Here is a 22,092-nt window from a genome sequence, read left to right as displayed (position 1 = left end):
GGGAAATATTCACCTTAGTCATCCCCAGAGAGCTCCGATATAAACATATTAAAAGAGAGATGAGAAAAGACCATTAGGCCCATCGACACTCACCCTACCCATCAGACATTGCAACCTCATTCATTACTCTTCCTCCAACCACTAGTGAAGCTAACTCCTGGGACAAAGCAAAAAAAAAACCTATGGCCCATAGCAAGTGAGCTCCAGGAGACCAGCTGGATTCAGGGACTCTCTACAATTGAAGGCAAAAAAAAAAAACCATTGACCAGTCTAGGATCTCTCATTTTCAGTTAGTAAGATGTGAAGTCGGCATAGACAACCTTACAAAAACCCAACCCTATTTCAGCGGCAGAAGAAACCACTTGTGGCACGAGAAACTCCGTAATAGTTGCATAATGTGAACCAGCGCTTTAGCATTTTAGAGAATAACCATTCCTCCAAGGGCAGTGCGGTTAAGACTTCGATGAAATTACTGTTTGCAACATGGCCAGATTCACATTGCCGCAAACTCTCCTCCAAAGTCAAATTTTAATTAAAAAAAGAGAAAAAAATGTAAATTTGCAAACCACAACCACTCCACCACAGGGACAACTCGCTCTCTGTCTTCAAAATATTGAAAGCTACGGCCTATAAAACACCCACATTTGCAAAGGTGTAGATACTGTACATGGTCGGAATGACTGCATCCACCTCCTCTGTGATGCCACGTCTACACACAGACCCAGGACTCCATCCAATTGTAAACATACTTGCACATAATCTAGTGAGATGCATGGTTTAAACTACTGCTGGGTCTGACCAGATGCAACATGCTAACTTTATGCTTGAAGTGATTCGTCCCGTATTGTTTAAACATGGCATCACATTGGCATCCACGTGCTGCCGTATGTTTTTAAACAACAAATTTGCATTTAACGAGCTACCTTTAACGTAGAAAAATGTTCCACGGTGCTTTGCAGAGGTGCAATCAGATAAAAATGGACGTTGAGCCAAAAGATGAGATGTTAAGAGAGGGGTGACCAAACCCTTAGTCAAAGAGGTGGGTTTTTCAGGAGATCTTAAAATTGGAGAGGCAGAGAGATTTAGGGAAGGAATTCCAGAGCACGAGACCTAGGCAGCTGAATGATAGTTGAGGAAAAAATGAATGAGATATACAAAGGGGAGGCGTTCCCTTTTTCCCCCCCATGGCCCCAAGCGTAACTCAGTCCGTGCATCATAGAAAAGTGTAAGAGTTGAGGGGGAGGGGGGCGGTGTGGATCTCATCAGATACGTAAAATATTAAATGGAATTCTGTGCTATTGTGCTCCCAGCTGAGAGCCGTGCTTACGAGAAGTGCTGGTCCGAGAATTGGGGCTAGATTCTGGTCTCCTACCTAAGGAAAGACATACTTGCCTTAGAGGGAGTGCAGCGAAGGTTCACTAGACTAGTTCCTGGGATGAGGGGTTTGCCCTATGAGGAGAGATTGAGTAGACTAGGCCTATATTCCCTAGAGTTTAGAAGAATGTGAAGTGATCTAATTGTAACGTATAAAATTCTTAAAGGGCTTGACAGGGTTAATGCTGAGAAAATGTTTCCCCTGGCTGGGGAATCTAGAACACGGGGTCAGAGTCTCAGAATAAGGGGTCAGCCATTTCAGACTGAGATGAGGAGAAATTCCTTCACTCAGAGGGCGGTGAATCTTTGGAATTCTCTCCCCCAGAGGGCTGTGGAGGCTCAGTCGTTGAGTATAATCAAGACAGAGATCGATAGATTTTGGGGAATCAGGGGATATGGAGATAGGGCGGGAAGGTGGAGTTCACAGAATCACAGAAACCCCACAGTGCAGATAGAGGCCATTTCGGCCCATCGAGCCTGCACCGACACATATCCCACCCGATCCCCGTAACCCCTACCCCACCCTATCCCCGTATTTAATCCCCCTAACACTAAGGGTCAATTTTTATCATAGCCAATCAACCTAACCTGCACATCTTTGGACTGTGGGAGGAAACCGGAGCACCCGGAGAAAACCCACGCAAACACGGGGAGAATGTGCAAACTCCACACAGTCACCCGAGGCCGGATTCGAACCCGGGTCCCTGGCGCTGTGAGGCAACAGTGCTAACCACTATGCCACAGTGCTAACCACTATGCCACAGTGCTAACCACTATGCCACCGAGTTGAGGTCGAAGATCAGCCATGATCTCACTGAATGGCGGAGCAGGCTCGAGGGGCCAAATGGCCGACTCCTGCTCTTATTTCTTATGTTCTTAAGAGCTGTAGCCCCAACTCGAACGTGTTCTCTATAGCAGTGAGGCTCTGGCGTTGGTAGAGCAGGAGTGCTCAGTAACCCCTATACAATACTAACTCAAAATTGTACTTCCAAGTAAGCCAGGAAAGCAGGAGTGGAAAGATAACTTAAAGCAGATCTAAGAATGTCTTTATTCAAAAAGAGTGGAACGTTTTGGGGATGACCTGTCGGGCAGAGGAGCAGAGACAGAAACATTCAGAATGCTCAAAAAGTCGGGCACTAGAGGAACCAGCTTCAATGGGCAAAATGCTTTTCCCTCACTGGCATTTCTTGCGCTTCCTTGAGTCTCCTCCCTGCACCCCCTCCGGCCCTGTAAACAATGCCCACCGCCACCTAGAATCCTGGGCATGAAATTCAGTGATGTAGAATCACTAGTTCCTCTGAACGGAGACCTTCCTTCCTTCCTCCCAGCTCCTTGGCGCCATCCCAGAACTGCGTCTGCCTTTGTTTAGGGTCACGCTCATTGAATGTTTTAGGACTAGACTTTTCGGCAGATGTTAAAATACAAGTTTGTGTGTGTGCGTGCGTGCGTGTTTGTGTGGCAAAACGTCTGGGAAACTAACCAGTAACTCGCTGAGAAACCGGTTTGAATACAGAGTAGAAATCTGCGAGTAGCAGGCTGAAGAGTTAATTGGGTGCCGAAATGATTGGAAATTTTTTTTAAAAACACGAAATGGAACAGCTTTTTAACATAACAAGTAGACCAAAAAAAAAATCAATCGCAAACAAGTAAAGGTTATGGGGTTCCGGGACAGCAGTTCAACGATTCTCAAGCAACGGACACGCTCAAAATAAAAAGCAAGTTTTTGAGAGCATCGGATGTGGTAACGGCCTGTGGAAGCCGAGAGGAAGCGCAGTGTGCAGGGTGGTGAGTCTGGACCATACGTGATACACCGCACTGCGTTACAACAAACGGAAATACGTTACCTTGAAACACACTGCAGGGGCAAGAAAAAGAAAATAACAAGACAGCGCTGTCACCAATTAAACTGGCAAAACATCTTGAGCGGAGGAAGGAAGTAAGAAAATGGCAGGCTACATGTGCACGAGCCCAAGGGGTGTTAATGCACGCCGCTCGCTGCCTTCCACAGGCTAACAGGATGTGGGCTCGCGCAGACGTGCGCAGCACAAGTGGAAACCGCACGGCACATTCTTCAGCAGCAGCCAGCTAAGACGCAGCCTGTTCAGAACATCAAACTGATCACCGACGTTAAAAGACGGCCGGTCCCCTAAACTCGCTTCTTTTCCTGTGGCCTTGGCCAATTCGGTCCACCACCCCCACAGTTTCTCACGGCAGCCGCAGGTTCGAGCCAAGCCTCGCTACCTAGAAAGGCGCTAATGGAAAATGTTCCCCGTTGTCTCTGTCCGGACCACCCCAGACCCGGTGGGGAAGGCAGTCCAAGGCTTAAATCCTTTTTGATGAAACCAAGAAAATGGAACAAATACCGCTTCCAAAATAAAAAGGAACAATAACATTGGTGGTGTGGATTGTTAGAATCAGAGAATCTTACAGCACAGAAGGAGGCCATTCGGCCTGTCGTGCCTGTGCCGGCCCTTTGAAAGACCTGTCCAAATTAGTTCCGCACCCCAGCTTTTTCCCCCATAGCCCTACAAATTAGTCCTCTTCAAATACATGTCCAATTGCCTTTTGAAAGTTCCTATGGAATCTGATTCCACCCCTTTCAGGTAGAGCGTTCCAGATTCTTAACAACACTCTGCGTGAAGAAGTTTTCCTCATTTCCCCTCTGGTTCTCCCACCAATTATTTTAAATTCTTGACCACGGGCTACTGACCCACTTGCCAGAGGAAATAATTTCTCCCTACTTGCTCTATCAAAAACCCCTCAGAATTTTGAGCACCTCTATTAGGTCCCCCCTTAACCTTCTCTGCTCCAAGGTAAACAATCCCAGCTTACGCGTTGGTCTTTATCTCAGGAGGATTCGCATTCAAAAGTGAGGAAGTGATGCTTCAGTTGTACGGAGCCTTGATCAGGCTTCTTCCCCCCAATCGCTGCATTCAGTATTGGGCACTGAACCTCAGGAAAGCTATATTAAGATTATATGCCCTCTTGTTCTGGATTCCCCAACCAGAGGAAATAGTTTCTCAGTATCTACCCTACTGAATTCCTTAATCATTTGAAATACCTCCATTAAATCACCCCCCAACCTTCTGAACTCAAGGCAATACTATACAAGCCAAGTTTGGGAGTGACGGCCAGGTGCGTGGGAGCATTGGGCGAGGGTGCAAAGGGCCTCGGAGAACCAGAAGTGGGATGTAGCAGCAACGCAAGGCGTGGTGATGATAGTATTGGAAAGGGGGTGACTGAGGCCTGGGATAGGGATGTTGGGGAACTCTTTTAGGAAATCTCACCCGCGCCTCTTTTAAAATCAAACTGGGGCGGACAGGGAGAATTGTAGCCATCAGAAGCAGATAGCATCGGGCCTCGGACCCAATTTCAGCAGGTCCTGGGCACGTGGCAACCAATAATGGAGACTAAGTTGGGAGTTCTCAGAGGCAAGGAAAATGGAATAGGTAAGTTCAGCTCTGACTGAAAGGCGAATCAGGAAAGTGTTAAAGGAAAAAAAAGACTTGCATTTATATAGCGCCTTTCACAGAATCACAGAATCTACAGTGCAGATAGAGGCCACTTCGGCCCATTGAGCCTGCACCGACACATATCCCACCCTATCCCCGTAACCTCACGTATTTAATCCCCTAACACTAAGGGTCAATTTATCATAGCCAAATCAACCTAACCTGCACATCTTTGGACTGTGGGAGGAAACCGGAGCACCCGGAGGAAACCCACGCAGACACAGGGAGAATGTGCAAACTCCACACAGACAGTCGCCCGAGGCCAGATTTGAACCTGGGTCCCTGGCGCTGTGAGGCAACAGTGCTAACCACTATGCCACCGTGCCCCCCCCCCACATCCCCAAGCGCTTTACAGCCTATTAGGTACTTTTTGAAGTGTAGTCACTGTTGTAATGTAGGAAATGCAGCAGCCAATTTGTGCACAGCAAGCTCCCACAAACAGCAATGTGATAATGACCAGATCATCTGTTTTCGTTATGTTGATTGAGAGATAAATATTGGCCAGGACACCGGGGATAACTCCCCTGCTCTTCTTCAAAATAGCGCCATGGGATCTTTTATGCCCAGCTGAGAGCGCAGACGGGGCCTCGGTTTAACGTCTCATCCCGAAAGACGGCACCTCCGACAGTGCAGCACTCTGCTGGAGTGCCAGCCTAGATTTGTGTGCTCAAGTCCCTGGAGTGGGACTTGAACCCACAACCTTCTGACCCCGAGGTGAGGGTGCTACCCACTGAGCCACAGTCAGGCACTCGGAAGTAAATGCCACATTTACAGAAGAGTGCGTTATATACACAGCTTTAAACATACAGTGGATAACGTGCATGCACCGAAACGACTGTTCCAGCTTCCCTTTCATTTCATTTCGCAGAACGCCAGTTGTGCTCAGGAAAGGTGAGGGAAGCCATCCAGCCGAACAGGGGGAGCTGGTTATTCCAAAGGGGCAGCGTCTTAAAAAAATCACTTGCGTGTGATCCAAATGGCCCCCTGCACAGAAACGACCGTGGAAACTCTGGCTGATGTTTTTGCTGAGTGAACCAAGGGGCATAGAAACTAGGAGCAGGAGTCGGCCATTCGACCCCTCGAGCCTGTTCCGCCATTCAATGAGATCATGGCTGATCATCCAAATTCAGTACCCTGTCCCTGCTTTCTCCCCATATCCCTTGATCCCTTTAGCCTTAAGAAATATATCCAACTCCTTCTTGAATATATTTAATAAGTTGGCCTCAACTGCCTTCTGTGGTAGAGAATTCCACAGGTTCGCCACTCTCTGGGTGAAGAAATTCCTCCTCATCTCTGTCCTAAATGGCTTACTACTGTCACCCCTGGTTCTGGACTTCCCGACCATCGGGAACATCCTTCCTGCATCTAGTCTGATTCTGTGCCCTTCAATATTCACAAATCTTGCATGCACAGCTTTTGTAGTAAACTGGATCCACTGGCAAAATAAAAATCCATGCATAAGTAATTAATTTTAGGATATATTTCATTTATAATTCTTTTTATTTTTTTTTATTTTTTAAATTAGCTCATTTTTTTCCCACAGCCGTCTCTGCTCCAAGGAGAACTAAGAGGAGATTTGATAGAGGTGTTAAAATCATGAAGGGTTTAGATAGAGTAAATAAAGAGAAACTGTTTCCAATGGCTGAAGGGTCGATAACCAGAGGGCACAGGTTGAAGGTGAACAACAAACGAACCAGGAGGCGACATGTGGAAAAACTTTTTTACACAACGAGTGGTGAGGATTTGGAACGCGCTGCCTGATAGGGCGGTGGATACAGAGTCAATAGGAGCCTTCAAAAGGGAATTGGATAAAGAGTTGAAGGAGAAAAAATTGCAGGGATATGGAGAAAGAGCGGGGGAGTGGGATTAACTGGATTGCTCTTCGAAAGAGCCGGCGCAGACTCGATGGGCCGAATGGCCTCCTTCTGTGCTGTACTATTCTATGATTCCATGCGGCTTACAACTATGAAATAAACGTGCAACTCAACTCTGAGGTTTCACGAGACTGTTGCCGAGTGGGACTGGCTTCCACCAGACTAAAGCAATCAAGAACAAGGCTAACTGCCAAAAGCAACTCGCCTTCCTCTGGTTCTGGGGCGCCCCCCCTTTGTTGGTTCTCAAATTGCAGCACATGATCAACAACCTCGATCTTTTTACGTCTAGGCAATCTAGGTTTGAATCCCACACAAACAAAAGGGTCGGGAGCCTCCTGCTTCTATTGGACTATCTCAAACCCAGTTCTTAAAAAGGTCGCCAATAAGGAATTCAGGAGAAACTTCTTTACCCAGAGAGTGGTGAGAATGTGGAACTCGCTACCACAGGGAGTGGTTGAGGCAAATAGGATAAATGCATTTAAGGGGAAGCTAGATAAGCACATGAGGGAGAAGGGAATAGACGGTTATGTTGATGGGGTGAGATGAAGAGGGGTGGGAGGAGGCTCGTGTGGAGCATAAACACCGGCACGGACTATTGGGGCCAAATGGCCTATTTCTGTGCTGTAAACTCTATATTAGATCTATGTATGGATCCACTGCACAAACTACCCAGAATTTAACACGAAATTAGCAATTAGTAATGAGGGTTGGTGTGGGGAAATTCATATTGATGAGTGCGAGTGCTCTTTTGAACTGGGGGTAAGGCAAACTGTTCGATGGAGTTAAGGAAGCTTTGTTCTTCAGCTAGCCTATGGTATTCCTGCTCTGTGCTTGCTTGATGGTGACACTGGGTCACAGAGCGGGAAAAAAATGTTTCATTACACTTAAATACTTCACTGGAATCTGTAAAGTTCAACTTCTACAGTTCCTCTGAAGTGTTGCAAGAACAGTCCATTCCACACGTCAAATGTTTTATCATCAAGTCGCCACCATGAAAATAACTTCTGAATTGAAAATAACCTGAACAATTGTAAGACTTTCCCACCTAATGGCCTATCAGAAATAAATATTACAAAAGACGTAGTTTCTCTCTAAATCCTTATATACACTGCATGCCATCTAACAGCAGCACGGTAAGGCAGATATTGGTCCAACCCTTCAGTTCATTCATCCTTATTATTGCATTCGGTGACAATTATTAAGATTTTCTGGTCTACTTTTGCTTTTTTTAAAAAAAATATATGTATTTTTCTGAATTGAATGCATCTCCTGAGCTACATGCCAGAGAGCGACAGTGCTCGATAATCACAATTCAAATACTAGAGTACTGTGCCCAATTCTCCATATTACAAGAAGGATTTCGAGGCATTGGAGAAGCTGCAAAAAAGATTTTTTAAGGATGACACCAGAAGAGAGAGGATATAACCATCAGGAAAGACTGAACCGGCTGGGATTCTTTTCTCTAGAAAAGAGCAGGTTGAGGGGTAACCCGATAGAGGTCTTGAAGATTACCTCAGAATCTCCTTCAGCCCCACATCTCTCCACCACCCCCCCCTCACCCAAGATATCTGCACTCCTCTAATTCTGCCTCTTGAGCGTCCCTGATTATAATCGCTCCACCATTGGTGGCCGTGCCTTCTGTTGCCTAGGCCCCAAGCTCTGGAATTCCCTGCCTAAACCTCTCCGCCTCGCTACCTCTCTTTCCTCCTTTAAGACGCTCCTTAAAACCTACCTCTTTGACCAAGCTTTTGATCACCTGTCCCAATTTCTCCTTATGTGGCTCGGTGTCAAATTTTGTCTTTTAATACTCCTGTGAAGCGCCTCGGGACGTTTTACTACGTTAACGGCGCTATATAAATACAAGAGGTTGTTGTTGTATTATGATGGTGTCTGATAGGGCAGACGTAGAGAAGATGCATCCAAGGAGTGGTTGAGGCAAATAGCATAGATGCGTTTACGGGGAAGCTGGATAAGTACATGAGGGAGAAAGGAATAGAAGGATATGTTGATAGGGTGAGATGAAGCACGGCGGGAGGAGGCTCGTGTGGAGCACAAACACTGGCATGAATCTGTTGGGCCGAATGGCCTGTTTCTGTGCTGTAAATTCGATGTCATTTCTATGTAACCTAAAGATAACAATACTGAATGTGCAAATCCGTACGTCCATGATGGGGACATTATTGACGTCTGCTTGGAAGTGGGGGCAGCGCAAGAGTCACCTATCCCCCATTGCCGGGGGGAAATTTCAACATTGAAATAAGGCAATGGAGACCGCGTATAATGGGATTCCGCCACAAATTCTTCCCCATCCACCCAAAATGCAGCCCTGAATGCGCCCAAAACCATGCGGATTGTCAGGCCCATTGTCTTTTCAATTATTTATCGGGGTACAAACAAAAGCCTGTGTTCTGAACCAACACCACACCACTCAGGAAGCCGCGACACTTGCCTGGATGAGTGCAGCTCCAACAACACTCGACATCATCCAGGACAAAGCAGCCCGCTTGATTGGCACCCCATCCACCACCTTAAACATTCACTCCCTGCACCACCGGCGCACTCTGGCTGCAGTGTGTACCATCTACAAGATACACTGCAGCAACTCGCCAAGGCTTCTTCGCCAGCACCTCCCAAACCCACGACCTCTTCCACCTAGAAGGACAAGGGCAGCAGGCGCCTGGGAACACCACCAGCTCCAAGTTCCCCTCCAAATCACACACCATCCTGACTTGGAAATATATCGACCAATCCTGGAACTCCCTCCCTAACAGCACTGTGGGAGTACCTTCACCACAGGGACTGCAGCGGTTCAAGGCGGCAGCTCACCACCACCTTCTCGAGGGCAATTAGGAATGGGCAATAAACACTGGCCTTGCCAGCGACGCCCACATCCCGTGAACGAATAAAAAAAAAGTTGGCCCCTTATTTCACTGAGCTACCCGAGCAGCCCTGACACAAGAAAGACAGACTTACATTTCTATAGCGCCTTGCACCACCACCGGATGTCCCAAAGCGCTTTACAGCCAATGAAGTACCCAGTTCATCATTGCCAGGACTGAACTATAACCACATTCTCTCCCATTAGCATTTAAAATAACACAAGCAGATGCACTGGAACCAAGGCACAATGAGATCTAACGCAGATCTCCCCCTCCCCCACTGTGCTGCTTTAATTTACACAGTCACATCAGATCATCAATACCATTGGGTGCTACACGTATAATAGTGATAGTAATATCAAGGGAACACAGCTATTAGGTAGATTCAAACCCAATGAATCCTCAACTATAGTATATACCCCAAGGCGCTAAATGAAATTCAACAAAGTACTGACTGCGATCGTGGAGGGGGGGAGTTAATAAATACCGGTGTGATCTCAGAGGAATAGGAACAAGCGAACAGGACACTTATTTCCACAGAAAATGGCAGAACAAACCGAGGTTTACTACAGGCCTATTAGTCTTACATCAATAACCAGCCAACTAACAAAATCGATCAACAGGAACAAAAGGGAAGACAGCAGCAATGGCCATAATTTACACCTTTAGCTTGGGAGAAGTCCCAAGAAGTTTCAAAGAGACGGGAAGGATTGCCCAGCAGATGATTAGGGTCAGTTTGGTGGGGGGGGGGGGGGGAAGTTGGGGAAAATGCAGCGGAAGTGCTGCCCATGGCCACCCAGCCCCACTAAAATACAAGAGAGCGCACTCAGGATGGTAAAGGGCAATGGTGTTATTTTGGAATCCTTTTTTTTTTTTGGGAGGGGGGCCGGTGGATTTGAGGCAGTAGGAATTACCGCCAATGTTCCGTTTAAGCTGCGCGGCCGCGCAGGCTGAGACCAATTTAGAGGGAACATAAATCACCTTCCATTCTTTTCAGTTTAGCGGCCCCAAGATGAGCAGCAATTCTAAGGAAAATCCAGCCCGTGGTGTCAAAAGACTGATTTTTGAGGAAAGGCTGAAAAAAAAAAAAAAACCCTCAAACTCTTCAGCTTTGAATGGAGACAAATAAACTGGGGCCTTACTCAGGTAGCTGATATGAAATGAAACAGAAAAGGTTAATCTGGAGCACCGCCACAGGTTTAAACCACAGAGGGCATAGGCGGAAACTAGTAAAAAGCAAACTCATAAGAGGTCCTGGGAACAGAAGAACCCAATGCCTCACTGTTACACCCACAGAGTCCCGACCCCACAGCACTGTGGAAACACAATCGCCCGAAGCACCGCAGCAGTTCACCACCACCACCTTCTCGAGACAACAAAGGCCAGGCAATAAATGCGACCTCGCCACATCTCATGAGTAAACTAAGAAGAATAAACCCACCCGATGTCTTTCAACAAATAGGTCAGCCCATTGCCATGGGCACATGCACACATTTCCTCTCCCATGTCTGAAACTCATTCTGCTACTGTAATAAGAAAGGAAGACAGACTTGCATTTCTGTAGCGCCTTCCACGACCACCGGACGTCCCAAAGTGCATTACAGCCAATGAAGTACTTTTTGAAGCGGAGTCACTGTTGTAATGTGGGAAACGCAGCAGCCAATTTGCACACAGCAAGTTCCCACAAACAGCAATGTGATAATGACCAGATAATCTGTTTTAGTGATGTTGATTGAGGGACAAATATTGGCCCAGGACACCGGGGATAACTCCCCTGCTCTTCTTCGAAATAGTGTCATGGGGTCTTTTATGTCTACCTGAGAGAACAGACGGGGCCTTGGTTTAACATTTCATCCGAAAGACAGCACCTGCGACAGTGCAGCACTCCCTCAGCACTGCACTGGAGTGTCAGCCTAGCTTTATGTGCTCAAGTCATGGAGTCGGGACTTGAACCCACAACCTCCTGACTCAGAGGCGAGTGTGCTACCAACTACTGCGATCACTGCCAACTGCACTATATTACACATAGCTACTGATGTTAGATTGCATCTACCTAGACTGGAAATGAAGTGCAGTAACGACATACATACATAGCTTACGTAACAGCACTGACTGCAGTTCAGGGGTTTGGAATGACCCAAGGTGTTAAACGAATGCAACGCCCCGCATTCGATAAATGCCACACAGCTATTATTTGGTCAACTAGCAAAGAGCACTTTCAAGATCCATTTAACAATGGCATCAAGGTAGCGTTCAAATTCTATGAAACACAGTAGCTTCTGCAAATGAACTCATTAAACAAGGGTCAGGGCACAGGCTTACTTCCAGAAGAAAAGGCAACACTGGAATAAATGTCTTGGTGCAGTCAGAGAGCAACGTCAGTGCTCGAACACAGTGCAGTCGGAGAGGGTAATAACGAGCTGTGGGCACCAACCTGAAAAACAAATCCAAGACATAAAATAATCACCTCTGTGTTTATGTCAGTATTTATTATATATGCATGCATATATTGGCTTTATTATGAAAGTTATTACATATAGAAAAGGCCTACAACAAATCAGCTCAATAAATATTCAAGGCGGTTAAATCATTTGTAACCCTAATTCCAATAAAAGTTAACATTGCACATTTGCATTTAAAACCGGTTTTCCTTTATTACCTGCTGCTATTGGAGTTATCCCCTCATTGATCTTTAAAGCCCTCATTTTCCTAAGCTTTAAATTAGTAAGTATGTCTGCAAGGTGCACGTGGAGAGAAAGATTTGCATTTCTATAGCGCCTTTCACGACCACCGGATGTCCCAAAGCGCTTTACAGCCAATGAAGCACTTTTTGGAGTGTAGTCACTGTTGTAATGTAGGAAACGCGGCAGCCAATTTGCACACAGCAAGTTCCAAAAGCAGCAATGAGATAATGACCAGATAATCTGTTTTAGTGATGTTGATCGAGAGATAAATATTGGCCAGGACACCGGGGAGAACTCCCCTGCTCTTCTTCGAAATAGTGCCATGGGCTCTTTTACGTCCACCTGAGAGAGCAGACGGTTTAACGTCTCATCCGAAAGGCGGCACCTCCGACAGTGCAGCACTCCCTCAGCACCGCGCTGGAGTGTCAGCCTAGATTTTTGTGCTCAAGTCTCTGGGGTGGGACTTTGAACCCACAACCCTCTGACTCAAGAGGCCAGTGCGCGAGAGGGGGGCACCAAGATGGTAAAATAGGATTTAATTCAGCATTTGACCGAGCACCGAACATTGCCGTTTCCTTTTGATAACGTTCGTCCTCCACTTTGGTCCATGCAATTGCCAGAGTAGCTAATCTGCCCCAGGCCTCTTGACAGCGCCACTCTACATCGGCCAACAAGAGGCACGAGCAACACAAAACGCTGGAAAAACTCAGCAGACCAGGGCAACATCCGTGGAGAGAGAAACAGAGTTAACGTTTCGGGCCAAAGACCCTTCGTCAGAACTGAGAAAAAAAGCAGGAAATGAAACGGATGAAAAAGCAAGTTTGGGGGCTGGGAAATGGGGGAGGGGATGAAAGAACAAAAGGGAAGGTCTGTGAGAGGTGAAAAGACATTAAGAGATATTCAAGGCGAGACGAGAGGCATGAGCATATGTTGGTGGGAAGATTTATCCTCTAACCTGCTCTCTCTTAATGATGCAACTCAGCCCCTCCTCCGAGTCTCCTCCCCACCAAGACATGAAGAAACAAACAATATCTGACTGCATCACACGGTAGAACCAACGACTACTTGCATTCATGTAGCGCCTTTAAAATAGTAAACCAATCAGCAAATGGCTCCCTAATGTCTTGAAAAAGTGTAACATCCCCACCGACACCTGGAAATCCCTGGCCCAAGACCGCACAAAGTGGAGGAGAAGCATCCGGGAAGGCGCCGAACACCTCGAGTCTCTTCGGCGGGAGCAAGCGGAAGCCAAGCGCAAACAGCGGAAGGAGCGCACGTCAACCCAAGCACCCCACCCACCCGCCCCTTCAACCACCGTCTGCCCCACCTGTGACAGAGACTGTCGGTCCCGCATTGGACTCATCAGTCACCTGAGAACTCATTTTTAATGTGGAAGCAAGTCATCCTCGGTTCCGAGGGACTGCCCAAGAAGAAGAAGAAGAATGTCTTTAAAGTAAATCCTGTACATTTCTTCATTTATTATAAAAGCGCATTTCGTTTACATGTGACCAATGTTCCCTTTAATTTTTTGGGGGGCGTGCGGATCATTTTCCCTGTTGTAAATTCAGCCAGCGGGCTGTGCGGGAGCTCCCGACAACTGCGCGGCCGAAAGGGAACACTGCACGCGACCCTACCCTACTGTTCAGAAAGGAAGAGCTTGCATTTACACAGCCAGCGAATTACTCGTCAACAAAGGCAAAATACCATGGGTGCTGGAAATGTGAAATAAAAACAAAGAAAATGCTGGTGATACTCAGCAAGTCAGGCAGCGTCTGGAGAGAGAGAGAGAGAGAGAGAGAGAGAGAGAGAGGGAGGGAAAGAGAGAGGGAGAAAGAGAAAGAGAAAGAGAAAAAGAAAGAGAGAGAGAGAGAGAGAGGAAAGCAGAGTTCAGGTCTGAGTATTTTCAGCATTTTCCAAATTACTGGGGAAGTCGAGTCAAGGTTATTGTGGGGGAACTCCACAGACAAACTGCACACAGCAAACTCTCACAAACAACAATGAGGTAAGTGACTAGCTAATCTGTTTTTTTGGTTGAGGGATAAACTTTTGTCAGGATACCCGAAGAAACCCCCACCCCTGCTCTTCTTCAAAGAGTAGTATGAAAGCATCTGACACTGCAGCAACCCCTTCTTCTTCGCAGGCAGTCCCTCGGAACCGAGGATGACTTGCTTCCACATTAAAAATGAGTTCTCAGGTGACTGATGAGTCCAATGCGGGACCGACAGTCTCTGTCACAGGTGGGGCAGACGGTGGGTGGGGTGCTTGGGTTGACGTGCGCTAGCTCCCGGCGAAGAGACTCGAGGTGTTCGGTGCCTTCCCAGATGCTTCTCCTCCACTTTGTGCGGTCTTGGGCCAGGGATTCCCAGGTGTCGGTGGGGATGTTGCACTTTTTCAAGGAGGCTTTGAGGGTGTCCTTGAAGCGTTTCTTCTGCCCACCTGGGGCTCTCTTGCCGTGCCGGAGCTCCGAGTAGAGCGCTTGTTTTGGGAGTCTGTGGCATGCAGACGACGTGGCCCGTCCATCGGAGCTGATCGAGTGTGGTCAAAGCTTCGATGCTGGGGATGTTGGCCTGAGCGAGAACACCGACGTTGGGAAACCCCTTAGTACTGCACGGAAATGACAACCCAGATTATGTGCTCAAGTCCTTGAGAGTGGCTTCAACCCACAACCGTCTAACTCAGAGGCAAGAGTGCTTCCGCTAAGCCACAGCAGATACTTTCCACGTAAGGACCATTCTTGCAATATACAGCACTACACTACAGAAATCACAGGGCAACATGTTCTGCCTCCCAGTCAGGAGAATTAGATGTTGGTGGTTCCTTTGTTCTGCGAATTTTTTAGTAAAATAAAATGTTAAATAATTAAAAGGAACTAGTTCAAAGGATTTTCCTGAAATCACGAATCGACACAAACAGGAAGGAGTATTTACGCTCCATCTACTGACACTCCCACAGTCTAACACAACCACTCTTCATACAACATACCTGATGAAGTCATAACCTGCGTGAAAATGAAGCTAAAATATTTTAATGATGTTTTAGATGGCATAATAGAAATTTCAGATTCTTAAAACGTTAATCCATTTCATCTATGCTGGCTGAGAAATAAGGACACAATTCAACTCTTAGTGCATCACAGGCTCGTTTATCGTGCATGGTCTTCTTCTGAGGGCGGTTTTGGAGGTACACTCTGCTGCACGGCCTTGCTGGGGCATGTGGAAAAAAAACCATCAAAGATTGACCTAGCCCTACCCACAGCTCAATCACATCAATCCCATCATCGCTGCCATTCGATTGAATCTTCGTTTCCGAATCCCTCCGTGACCTCGCCCCTCCCTATCTCTGTAGCCTCCTCCAGCCCTACAACCCTCCGAGATCTCTGCGCTCCTCCAATTCTGACCTCTTACGCGTCCCACATTTTTTCATCACTCCACCATTGGCGGCCGTGCCTTCAGCTGCCTCGGGCACAAGGTCTGGAATTCCCTCCCTAAACATCACTGCCTCGCTCTCCCCTCCTTTAAGCCCTGCTTCTTTGACCAAGATTTTGGTCACCTGTCACAATATCTCCTTATGTGGCTTGGGGGCAAATTTTGTCTGATGATGCTCCTGTGAAGCGCCCGGGGATGTTTTACTACGTTAAAGGCGCTGTATAAATAAATACAAGTTGTTGTTGAATGTAACAACAATCATTGGCTGAAACACAGCTGCAATCAAAAGCATCTTTTTAAAGTTGTACCCACTTTCAGAATGGGCGGCGAAAGCAAGCAGACTGAGGAAAAAAGGTGAGTAAAATAGTTAAAGTACAAAAAAAAAGGATAGGCGCAATTCTTCAGTAGTCTAGGGTTAATATTACAGTAATAGATCTGTTCCTCGTGTTGGAAGAAGTTTATTACTGGAGGAATAATGTGTTTACAGTCACACTGCACGAGCATACAATGTACAAAATTGATCGGCCTAACGTGACAGGAATTTCCCTCCACCTACCTGCAGTCTATGGGTTAATATCGGCAATACGGTGAAACAACTACTCCCCTATAACCTAGTCTTCAATATTAATCATCAATTAATTTTACTTGCACTGCTTGTGGTTAAAGCAGCTATGACGAGTATCAATTTCCACCACACTTGCAAAAAATCAGTGATCCTGATTATGATTTTTTTTGTAAAGAAAGAACTCGGATATGACCAATTTTTAACCTTCAATGTTACAGCAATCATGCTCGCATTGCTGGAAGAAATGATTCACTCCTCAATGAAACAGTTAACAGCAGAATCAATTACAATCTGGTCACAACCGGCTCGCACGTGCTAAAACTGGCCGACTAGGATGTTACCAGGGCTCCAAGGGTGAGATGACAAGGCGAGATTACATACACTGGGCTTGCATTCCCTGGGATATAGAAGGTTAAGGGGTGATTTTATTGAGGCTTTTAGGATTTTGTGAAGGATTGATAGGGTGGAGGGAAACTTTTCCCGCTGGTGGGGGAGTCTAGGACAAGGGCTTAAAATCAGAGCCAGGCCATACAAGGGAGAAGTTAGGAAACACTTCACACAAAGGGCGGTAAAAGTATAGAACTCTCTCCCACCAAGAGCAGTAGATGCTAGCTCAATTAATCATTTCAAATCTGAGATTGATAGATTTTTGCTAGCCAACAGTATTAAGGGATATGGAGCCAAGGCAAGTGGATGGAGTTAGGATACAGATCAGCCATGATCTCATTGAATGAGGCTCGAGGGCCTGGATGGCCTATTCCTGTTCCTACTGTTTCCAGAATACGATGGTAACAGTTTGATGTCTTTCTTTTTTATTTGGAGTACCTGAAGACCAAGTGGGACCACTGTTGATGCAATTTAGATCAGCTCCAGTACCACATCCTCAAGCACCAAAATCCATGTGACCATCCAACATAACTGGCACCAACGTGCACATCCAGACACTTGTACTTCTAGAAGTTAGCGAATCACCAGTACACACCGAGTCTATAGAACACAGCCCTTTGAATGTCGGGGATGTAGCAGAGGAGCCAAGTTACACGCATCCAAGACTCGTGTTCCAAACAGAAGTATATGTAGGTACAGGAAGTCATAGATTAAAAAGCAGGAATCAAAGTGTAGTAATCTCTGGATTACTCCCAGTGCCATGCTCTTGTCCATATAGGAATAACATAGAAACATTGAAGATAGGAGCAGGAGTAGGCCATTCGGCCCCTCGAGCCTGCTCCGCCATTTAATGAGATCATGGCTGATCATCCAAATTCAGTACCCTGTCCCTGCTTTCTCCTCATATCTCTTGATCCCTTTAGCCTTAAGAAATATATCTAACTCCTTCTTGAATATATTTAATGAATTGGCCTCAACTGCCCTGTGTGGCAGAGAATTCCACAGGTTTACCACTCTCTGGGTGAAGAAATTCCTCCTCATCTCAGTCCTAAATGGCTTACCCCTTATCCTTAGACTGTCACCCCTGGTTCTGGACTCCCCCGCCATCGGGAACATCCTGCATCTAGTCTGTCTAGTCCTGTTAGAATTTTATAAGTTTCAATGAGATCCCCTCTCATTCTTCTAAACTCTAGCGAATATAAGCCCAATCGACCCACTCTCTCCTCATACGTCATTCCTGCCATCCCAGGTATCAGCCTGGTGAATCTTTGCTGCACTCCCTCCATGGCAAGAACATCCTTCCTCAGATAAGGCGATCAAAACTGCACACAATACTCAAGGTGTGGTCTCACCAAGGCCCTGTACAACTGCAGCAAGACTTCCTTGCTCCTGTACTCGAACCCTCTCGCTATGAAGGCCAACATACCATTTGCCTTCTTAACCACCTGCTGCACTGCATGCTTACCTTCAGCGACTGGTGCACAAGGAAAGGGCTGAGATTCCTGGTGAATTGGTACCAGTTCTGCGACAGGAATGATCCGTACAGGATGGATGAGCTGTACATGAACTGGGGCTGATGTCCTTCCCGAGAGAGTAACAACCGTGTGGGGGAGGGTTTAAGCTAGAATGGTAGGGAGAGGGCGGGGGGGCAAATGGGCGGATAGGGGGTGGACAAGCTGAAGCAGCGGAAAGGTGAGCAAGTGGAATAGGATGGATAGGAAAGGGGAAAGAAAGGAAACTAACAAAGAATAGAACAGAAGGAGGAGGAATTGAAAAGAGCAAGACTATCCAAAAAAGGTTAGGATGGAAGCTTTGTATGTGAATGCATACAGCATTCACAACAGAATTGGGAGAGTTAGAAGCGTTAATAAGTATGGAGGGGAATGATATAATAGCTTAGCTTTGGACAGGATTGGGAAGTTAAGTTTTCAGGAATGAAAGACAGATAGAAGGGGATAGATTGCAGTATTAATAAAGGATACTATCACAGTGCAGAACGTAAAGATGTTCGGGGGGGTGCGGAGTTAAGACATAATCCATAGAGTTAAGGAGTAGGAAGGGAAATGGGACAATTTTTAGTGTGCATTACAACCATGAAATGGTGACGTTTAGGTGGGGAAGATTTGTAGATCGTCGGGAGAGCTGTAAAGAACACAGCAATGACATCAAGTGATTTCAACTGTGGTCGAAGTGGAGAACACTTTTAAAATGCATCCAAGACTGCTTCCTTCCTAGATCAATATTTTTCTAGTCTGACTAGGAAAGAAGCATTGTTTAATTTAGTTCTGGGAAATTAAGTAGGACAAACAGCTGCTGTGACATAGGAGAACAATTTGCAAATAAGAACTACAATATAGTTAGATTCAGTGCAAGAATAGAACAGGATAATGAAGAGTCAAAGGATAAAGTGCTGGATTGGAAAAAGGCAAAGTCCAATGAGATAGCATGGGATTTGGCACAAATGAGCTGGGTAGAAAAGTTAGCAAACCGGATGAAATATAGAAAGGGAGAACAGAAGCCCAGACCATAATATTTCAATCCTTGTTGTTGGAGCTGCACTCTCCACTTGCCTGGATAAGTGCAGCTCCAACAACACTCAAGAAGCTCGACACCATCCAGGACAAAGCAGCTCGCTTGATTAGCACCTCATCCACCACCTTAAGCATTCACTCCCTCCTCCACCAGCGCACCACGGCTGCAGTGTGTACCATCTACAAGATGGTGGCAACTCACCAAGGCTTCTTCGCCAGCACCTCCCAAACCCGCGACCTCTACCACCTAGAAGGACAAGGGCAGCAGGCACATGGGAACACCACCACCTCCAAGTTCCGCTCCAAGTCACACACCATCCTGACTTGGAAGTATATCGGCTGTTCCTTCATCATTGCTGGGTCAAAATCCTGGAACTCCCTCCCTAACAGCACTGTGGGAGTACCTTCACCACACGGACTGCAGCGGTTCAAGGCGGCGGCTCACCACCACCTTCTCGAGGGCAACTAGGGAAGGGCAATAAACACTGGCTTTGCCAGCGACGCTCACATCCCATGAATGAATATTGGCCCGCATTTCCCACTCACAGGCCTCCCGCGGGCGGAGGCCTGCAATCTGGAAAAATCTGCGCCCTTACCCGAGGGCTCCCGGGACGCACACGCTTCCGCTCCTGGGTCTCACCAAACTGCCGGTGTGCAGGGCCCATGTATCCCAGAGAGCAAGGCGGTTCGCAGCGTCCCTGGGATCACGTAGGCCATGGGGAGCCAATCACAGAAGGGAATCTCCCTTCGTACGTTTGACAGGAAGACCGATAAGGTTCCACACAAAAGATTATCATGCAAAATTAAGGCTCATGGGATTGGGGGCAAAGTATTAACGTGGATAGAGAACTGGCTGGCGGATAGAAAACAGAGAGTTGGAATAAACGGCTCGTTTTCGGAGTGGCAGGCAGTGACCAGCGGGGTGCCGCAAGGATCTGTCCTGGGACCCCAGCTGTTCACAATATATATAAATGATCTGGATCAGGGAATTGGATGCAATATTTCCAAATTCGCTGACGACACTAAACTAGGAGGAGGGGTGGGCTCTGATGAGGATGTCAGGAGGCTACAGTGCGATTTGGACAGGTTGGGGGAATGGGCGGATACGTGGCAGATGCACTATAATGTGGATAAATGCGAGGTTATCCACTTTGGGGGTAAAAACAGGAGGGTAGATTATTATCTAAATGGCAATAGATTGGGAGATGGGGAAGTGCAGAGGGACCTGGGTGTTCTTGTGCACCAGTCACTGAAGGAGAGCATGCAGGTGCAACAGGCGATTAAGAAGGCAAATGGTATGTTGGCCTTCATATCAAGGGGGTTCGAGTATAGGAATAGGGATACCTTACTACAGCTGTACAAGGTGCTGGTGAGACCACATCTGGAGTATTGTGTACAGTTTTGGTCGCCCCATCTGCGGAAGGATGTTCTTGCCATGGAAAGAGTGCAACGGCGATTCACCAGGCTGATACCTGGAATGGCGGGAATGACCTACGAAGAGAGATTAAATAGTTTGGGCTTGTACTCACTGGAGTTTAGAAGATTGAGAGGGGATCTCATCGAAACATATAAAATTATGGCAGGCCTGGACAGGCTGAATTCAGAGAGAATGTTTCCAATGGCCGGGGAGCACAGAACCAGGGGCCACAGTCTAAAAATAGCGGGCAAATCATTTAAAACAGAGATGAGGAAGAATTTCTTCACTCAAAGAGTGGTGAGCCTGTGGAATTCCCTGCCACAGAGGGCTGTGAAGGCTAATTCAATAAATATTTTCAAGAGAGAATTGGATATATTTCTGAAGGCTAAGGGGATTAAGGGTTACAGAGAAAAGGCGGGGACGGGGTACTGAACTGGTAAGATCAGCTATGATCTCAGACGAAGATCAGCCATGATCTCATTGAATGGCGGAGCAGGCTCGAAAGGCCGAATGGCCTACTCCTGTTCCTATCTCTATGTTTCTAAATATATGAATGGAGATCACCCCCAAAACATAGTAAAACTTTAAATACATTTTTAAAAATCCCATTTTTAAAATGACTTGAAATTACAGTAAATTAAGCATTTTAAACAAAAATGTAATTTTTTGAAAAAATTATAGTTTTTTATGGGGCTAAAAATAAACTTACCATTTTTTAAAAAGTATTTTTTAAATGATAAATCAGTGAAAATTTTTTTTTTTTTTCTTTTACTTTTTCAACTCTTATCCTGGTAAAAGCAGGCCATACACCTACTTTTACCAGGCGCAAGAATTGTAAGGGTTTTCTGCGGGCGGAGGGTCTCCAAAAAGCGGAACTATCCGCCTGCAGAGGCCCTTCTCCAGGGCAGGCGGAGGATCTGTCAAGACCATTCTTGACAGATCGGAAATGCCGGTTTCCAGCGCATGCGCCGTGCATGCCTGAAACCGCCATTTCCGACGTCCCTACGGATTAGTGCACAGCGCGTACCCACCCGTAGGGATCGGAATATCCGGGCCATTAAAAAAAAATCCGCCTTTGATAAGAAAATTATGCTGTGGGACAATGTGACCGGTTTGTTTAAAGAAAGGGCAGAAGCGCTAACCAGTGACGATAGACCAATTAGTTTAATGTTAGTTGTGGGAAAATTTTAGAATCCATGGGGGTGAATTTCCACAGGTTCTCCCACTCACCCACTGTAACTATGGCGACGAGTTGCAGAAGCTTCGGAAAAAAGGCAGAACCAAGAAATTCACCCACCCCATAACTTAAGATCAAATTAGTGTGTGCTTAAAGATGCAAGGGGCAACTAAGAATAGCCAGCATGAACTCGTTAAAGACAAGTTGTGTTGGACAAACTTAAAAAGAACTGGCTGGCTGAACAGATAAAGAGAATAGGAGGTGATG

The 22,092-nt window shown here is 46.5% G+C and overlaps 1 protein-coding gene across 2 annotated transcripts in view; it reads right to left on the bottom strand.

Annotated features, from left to right (window-relative positions):
* The window catches only part of noc2l (NOC2-like nucleolar associated transcriptional repressor), a 221,235-nt gene that overhangs the window by 115,497 nt on the left and 83,646 nt on the right, over positions 1 to 22,092 (bottom strand). For both annotated transcript variants that reach the window (XM_085967329.1, XM_085967330.1), the window contains exon 12: positions 11,962 to 12,073. In XM_085967329.1, the coding sequence (XP_085823455.1) occupies positions 11,962 to 12,073 (112 nt within the window). The remainder of the gene's footprint in view (positions 1 to 11,961; positions 12,074 to 22,092) is intronic.

This window comes from Somniosus microcephalus, chromosome 25 (genome assembly GCF_052327205.1).
Source record: "Somniosus microcephalus isolate GS21.2 chromosome 25, FLI_Smic_1.0, whole genome shotgun sequence".
In the NCBI taxonomy this organism is placed as follows: domain Eukaryota; kingdom Metazoa; phylum Chordata; class Chondrichthyes; order Squaliformes; family Somniosidae; genus Somniosus; species Somniosus microcephalus.
Note: the sequence above shows the minus strand (reverse complement) of the source record. Positions and strands in the feature narration are given on the sequence as shown.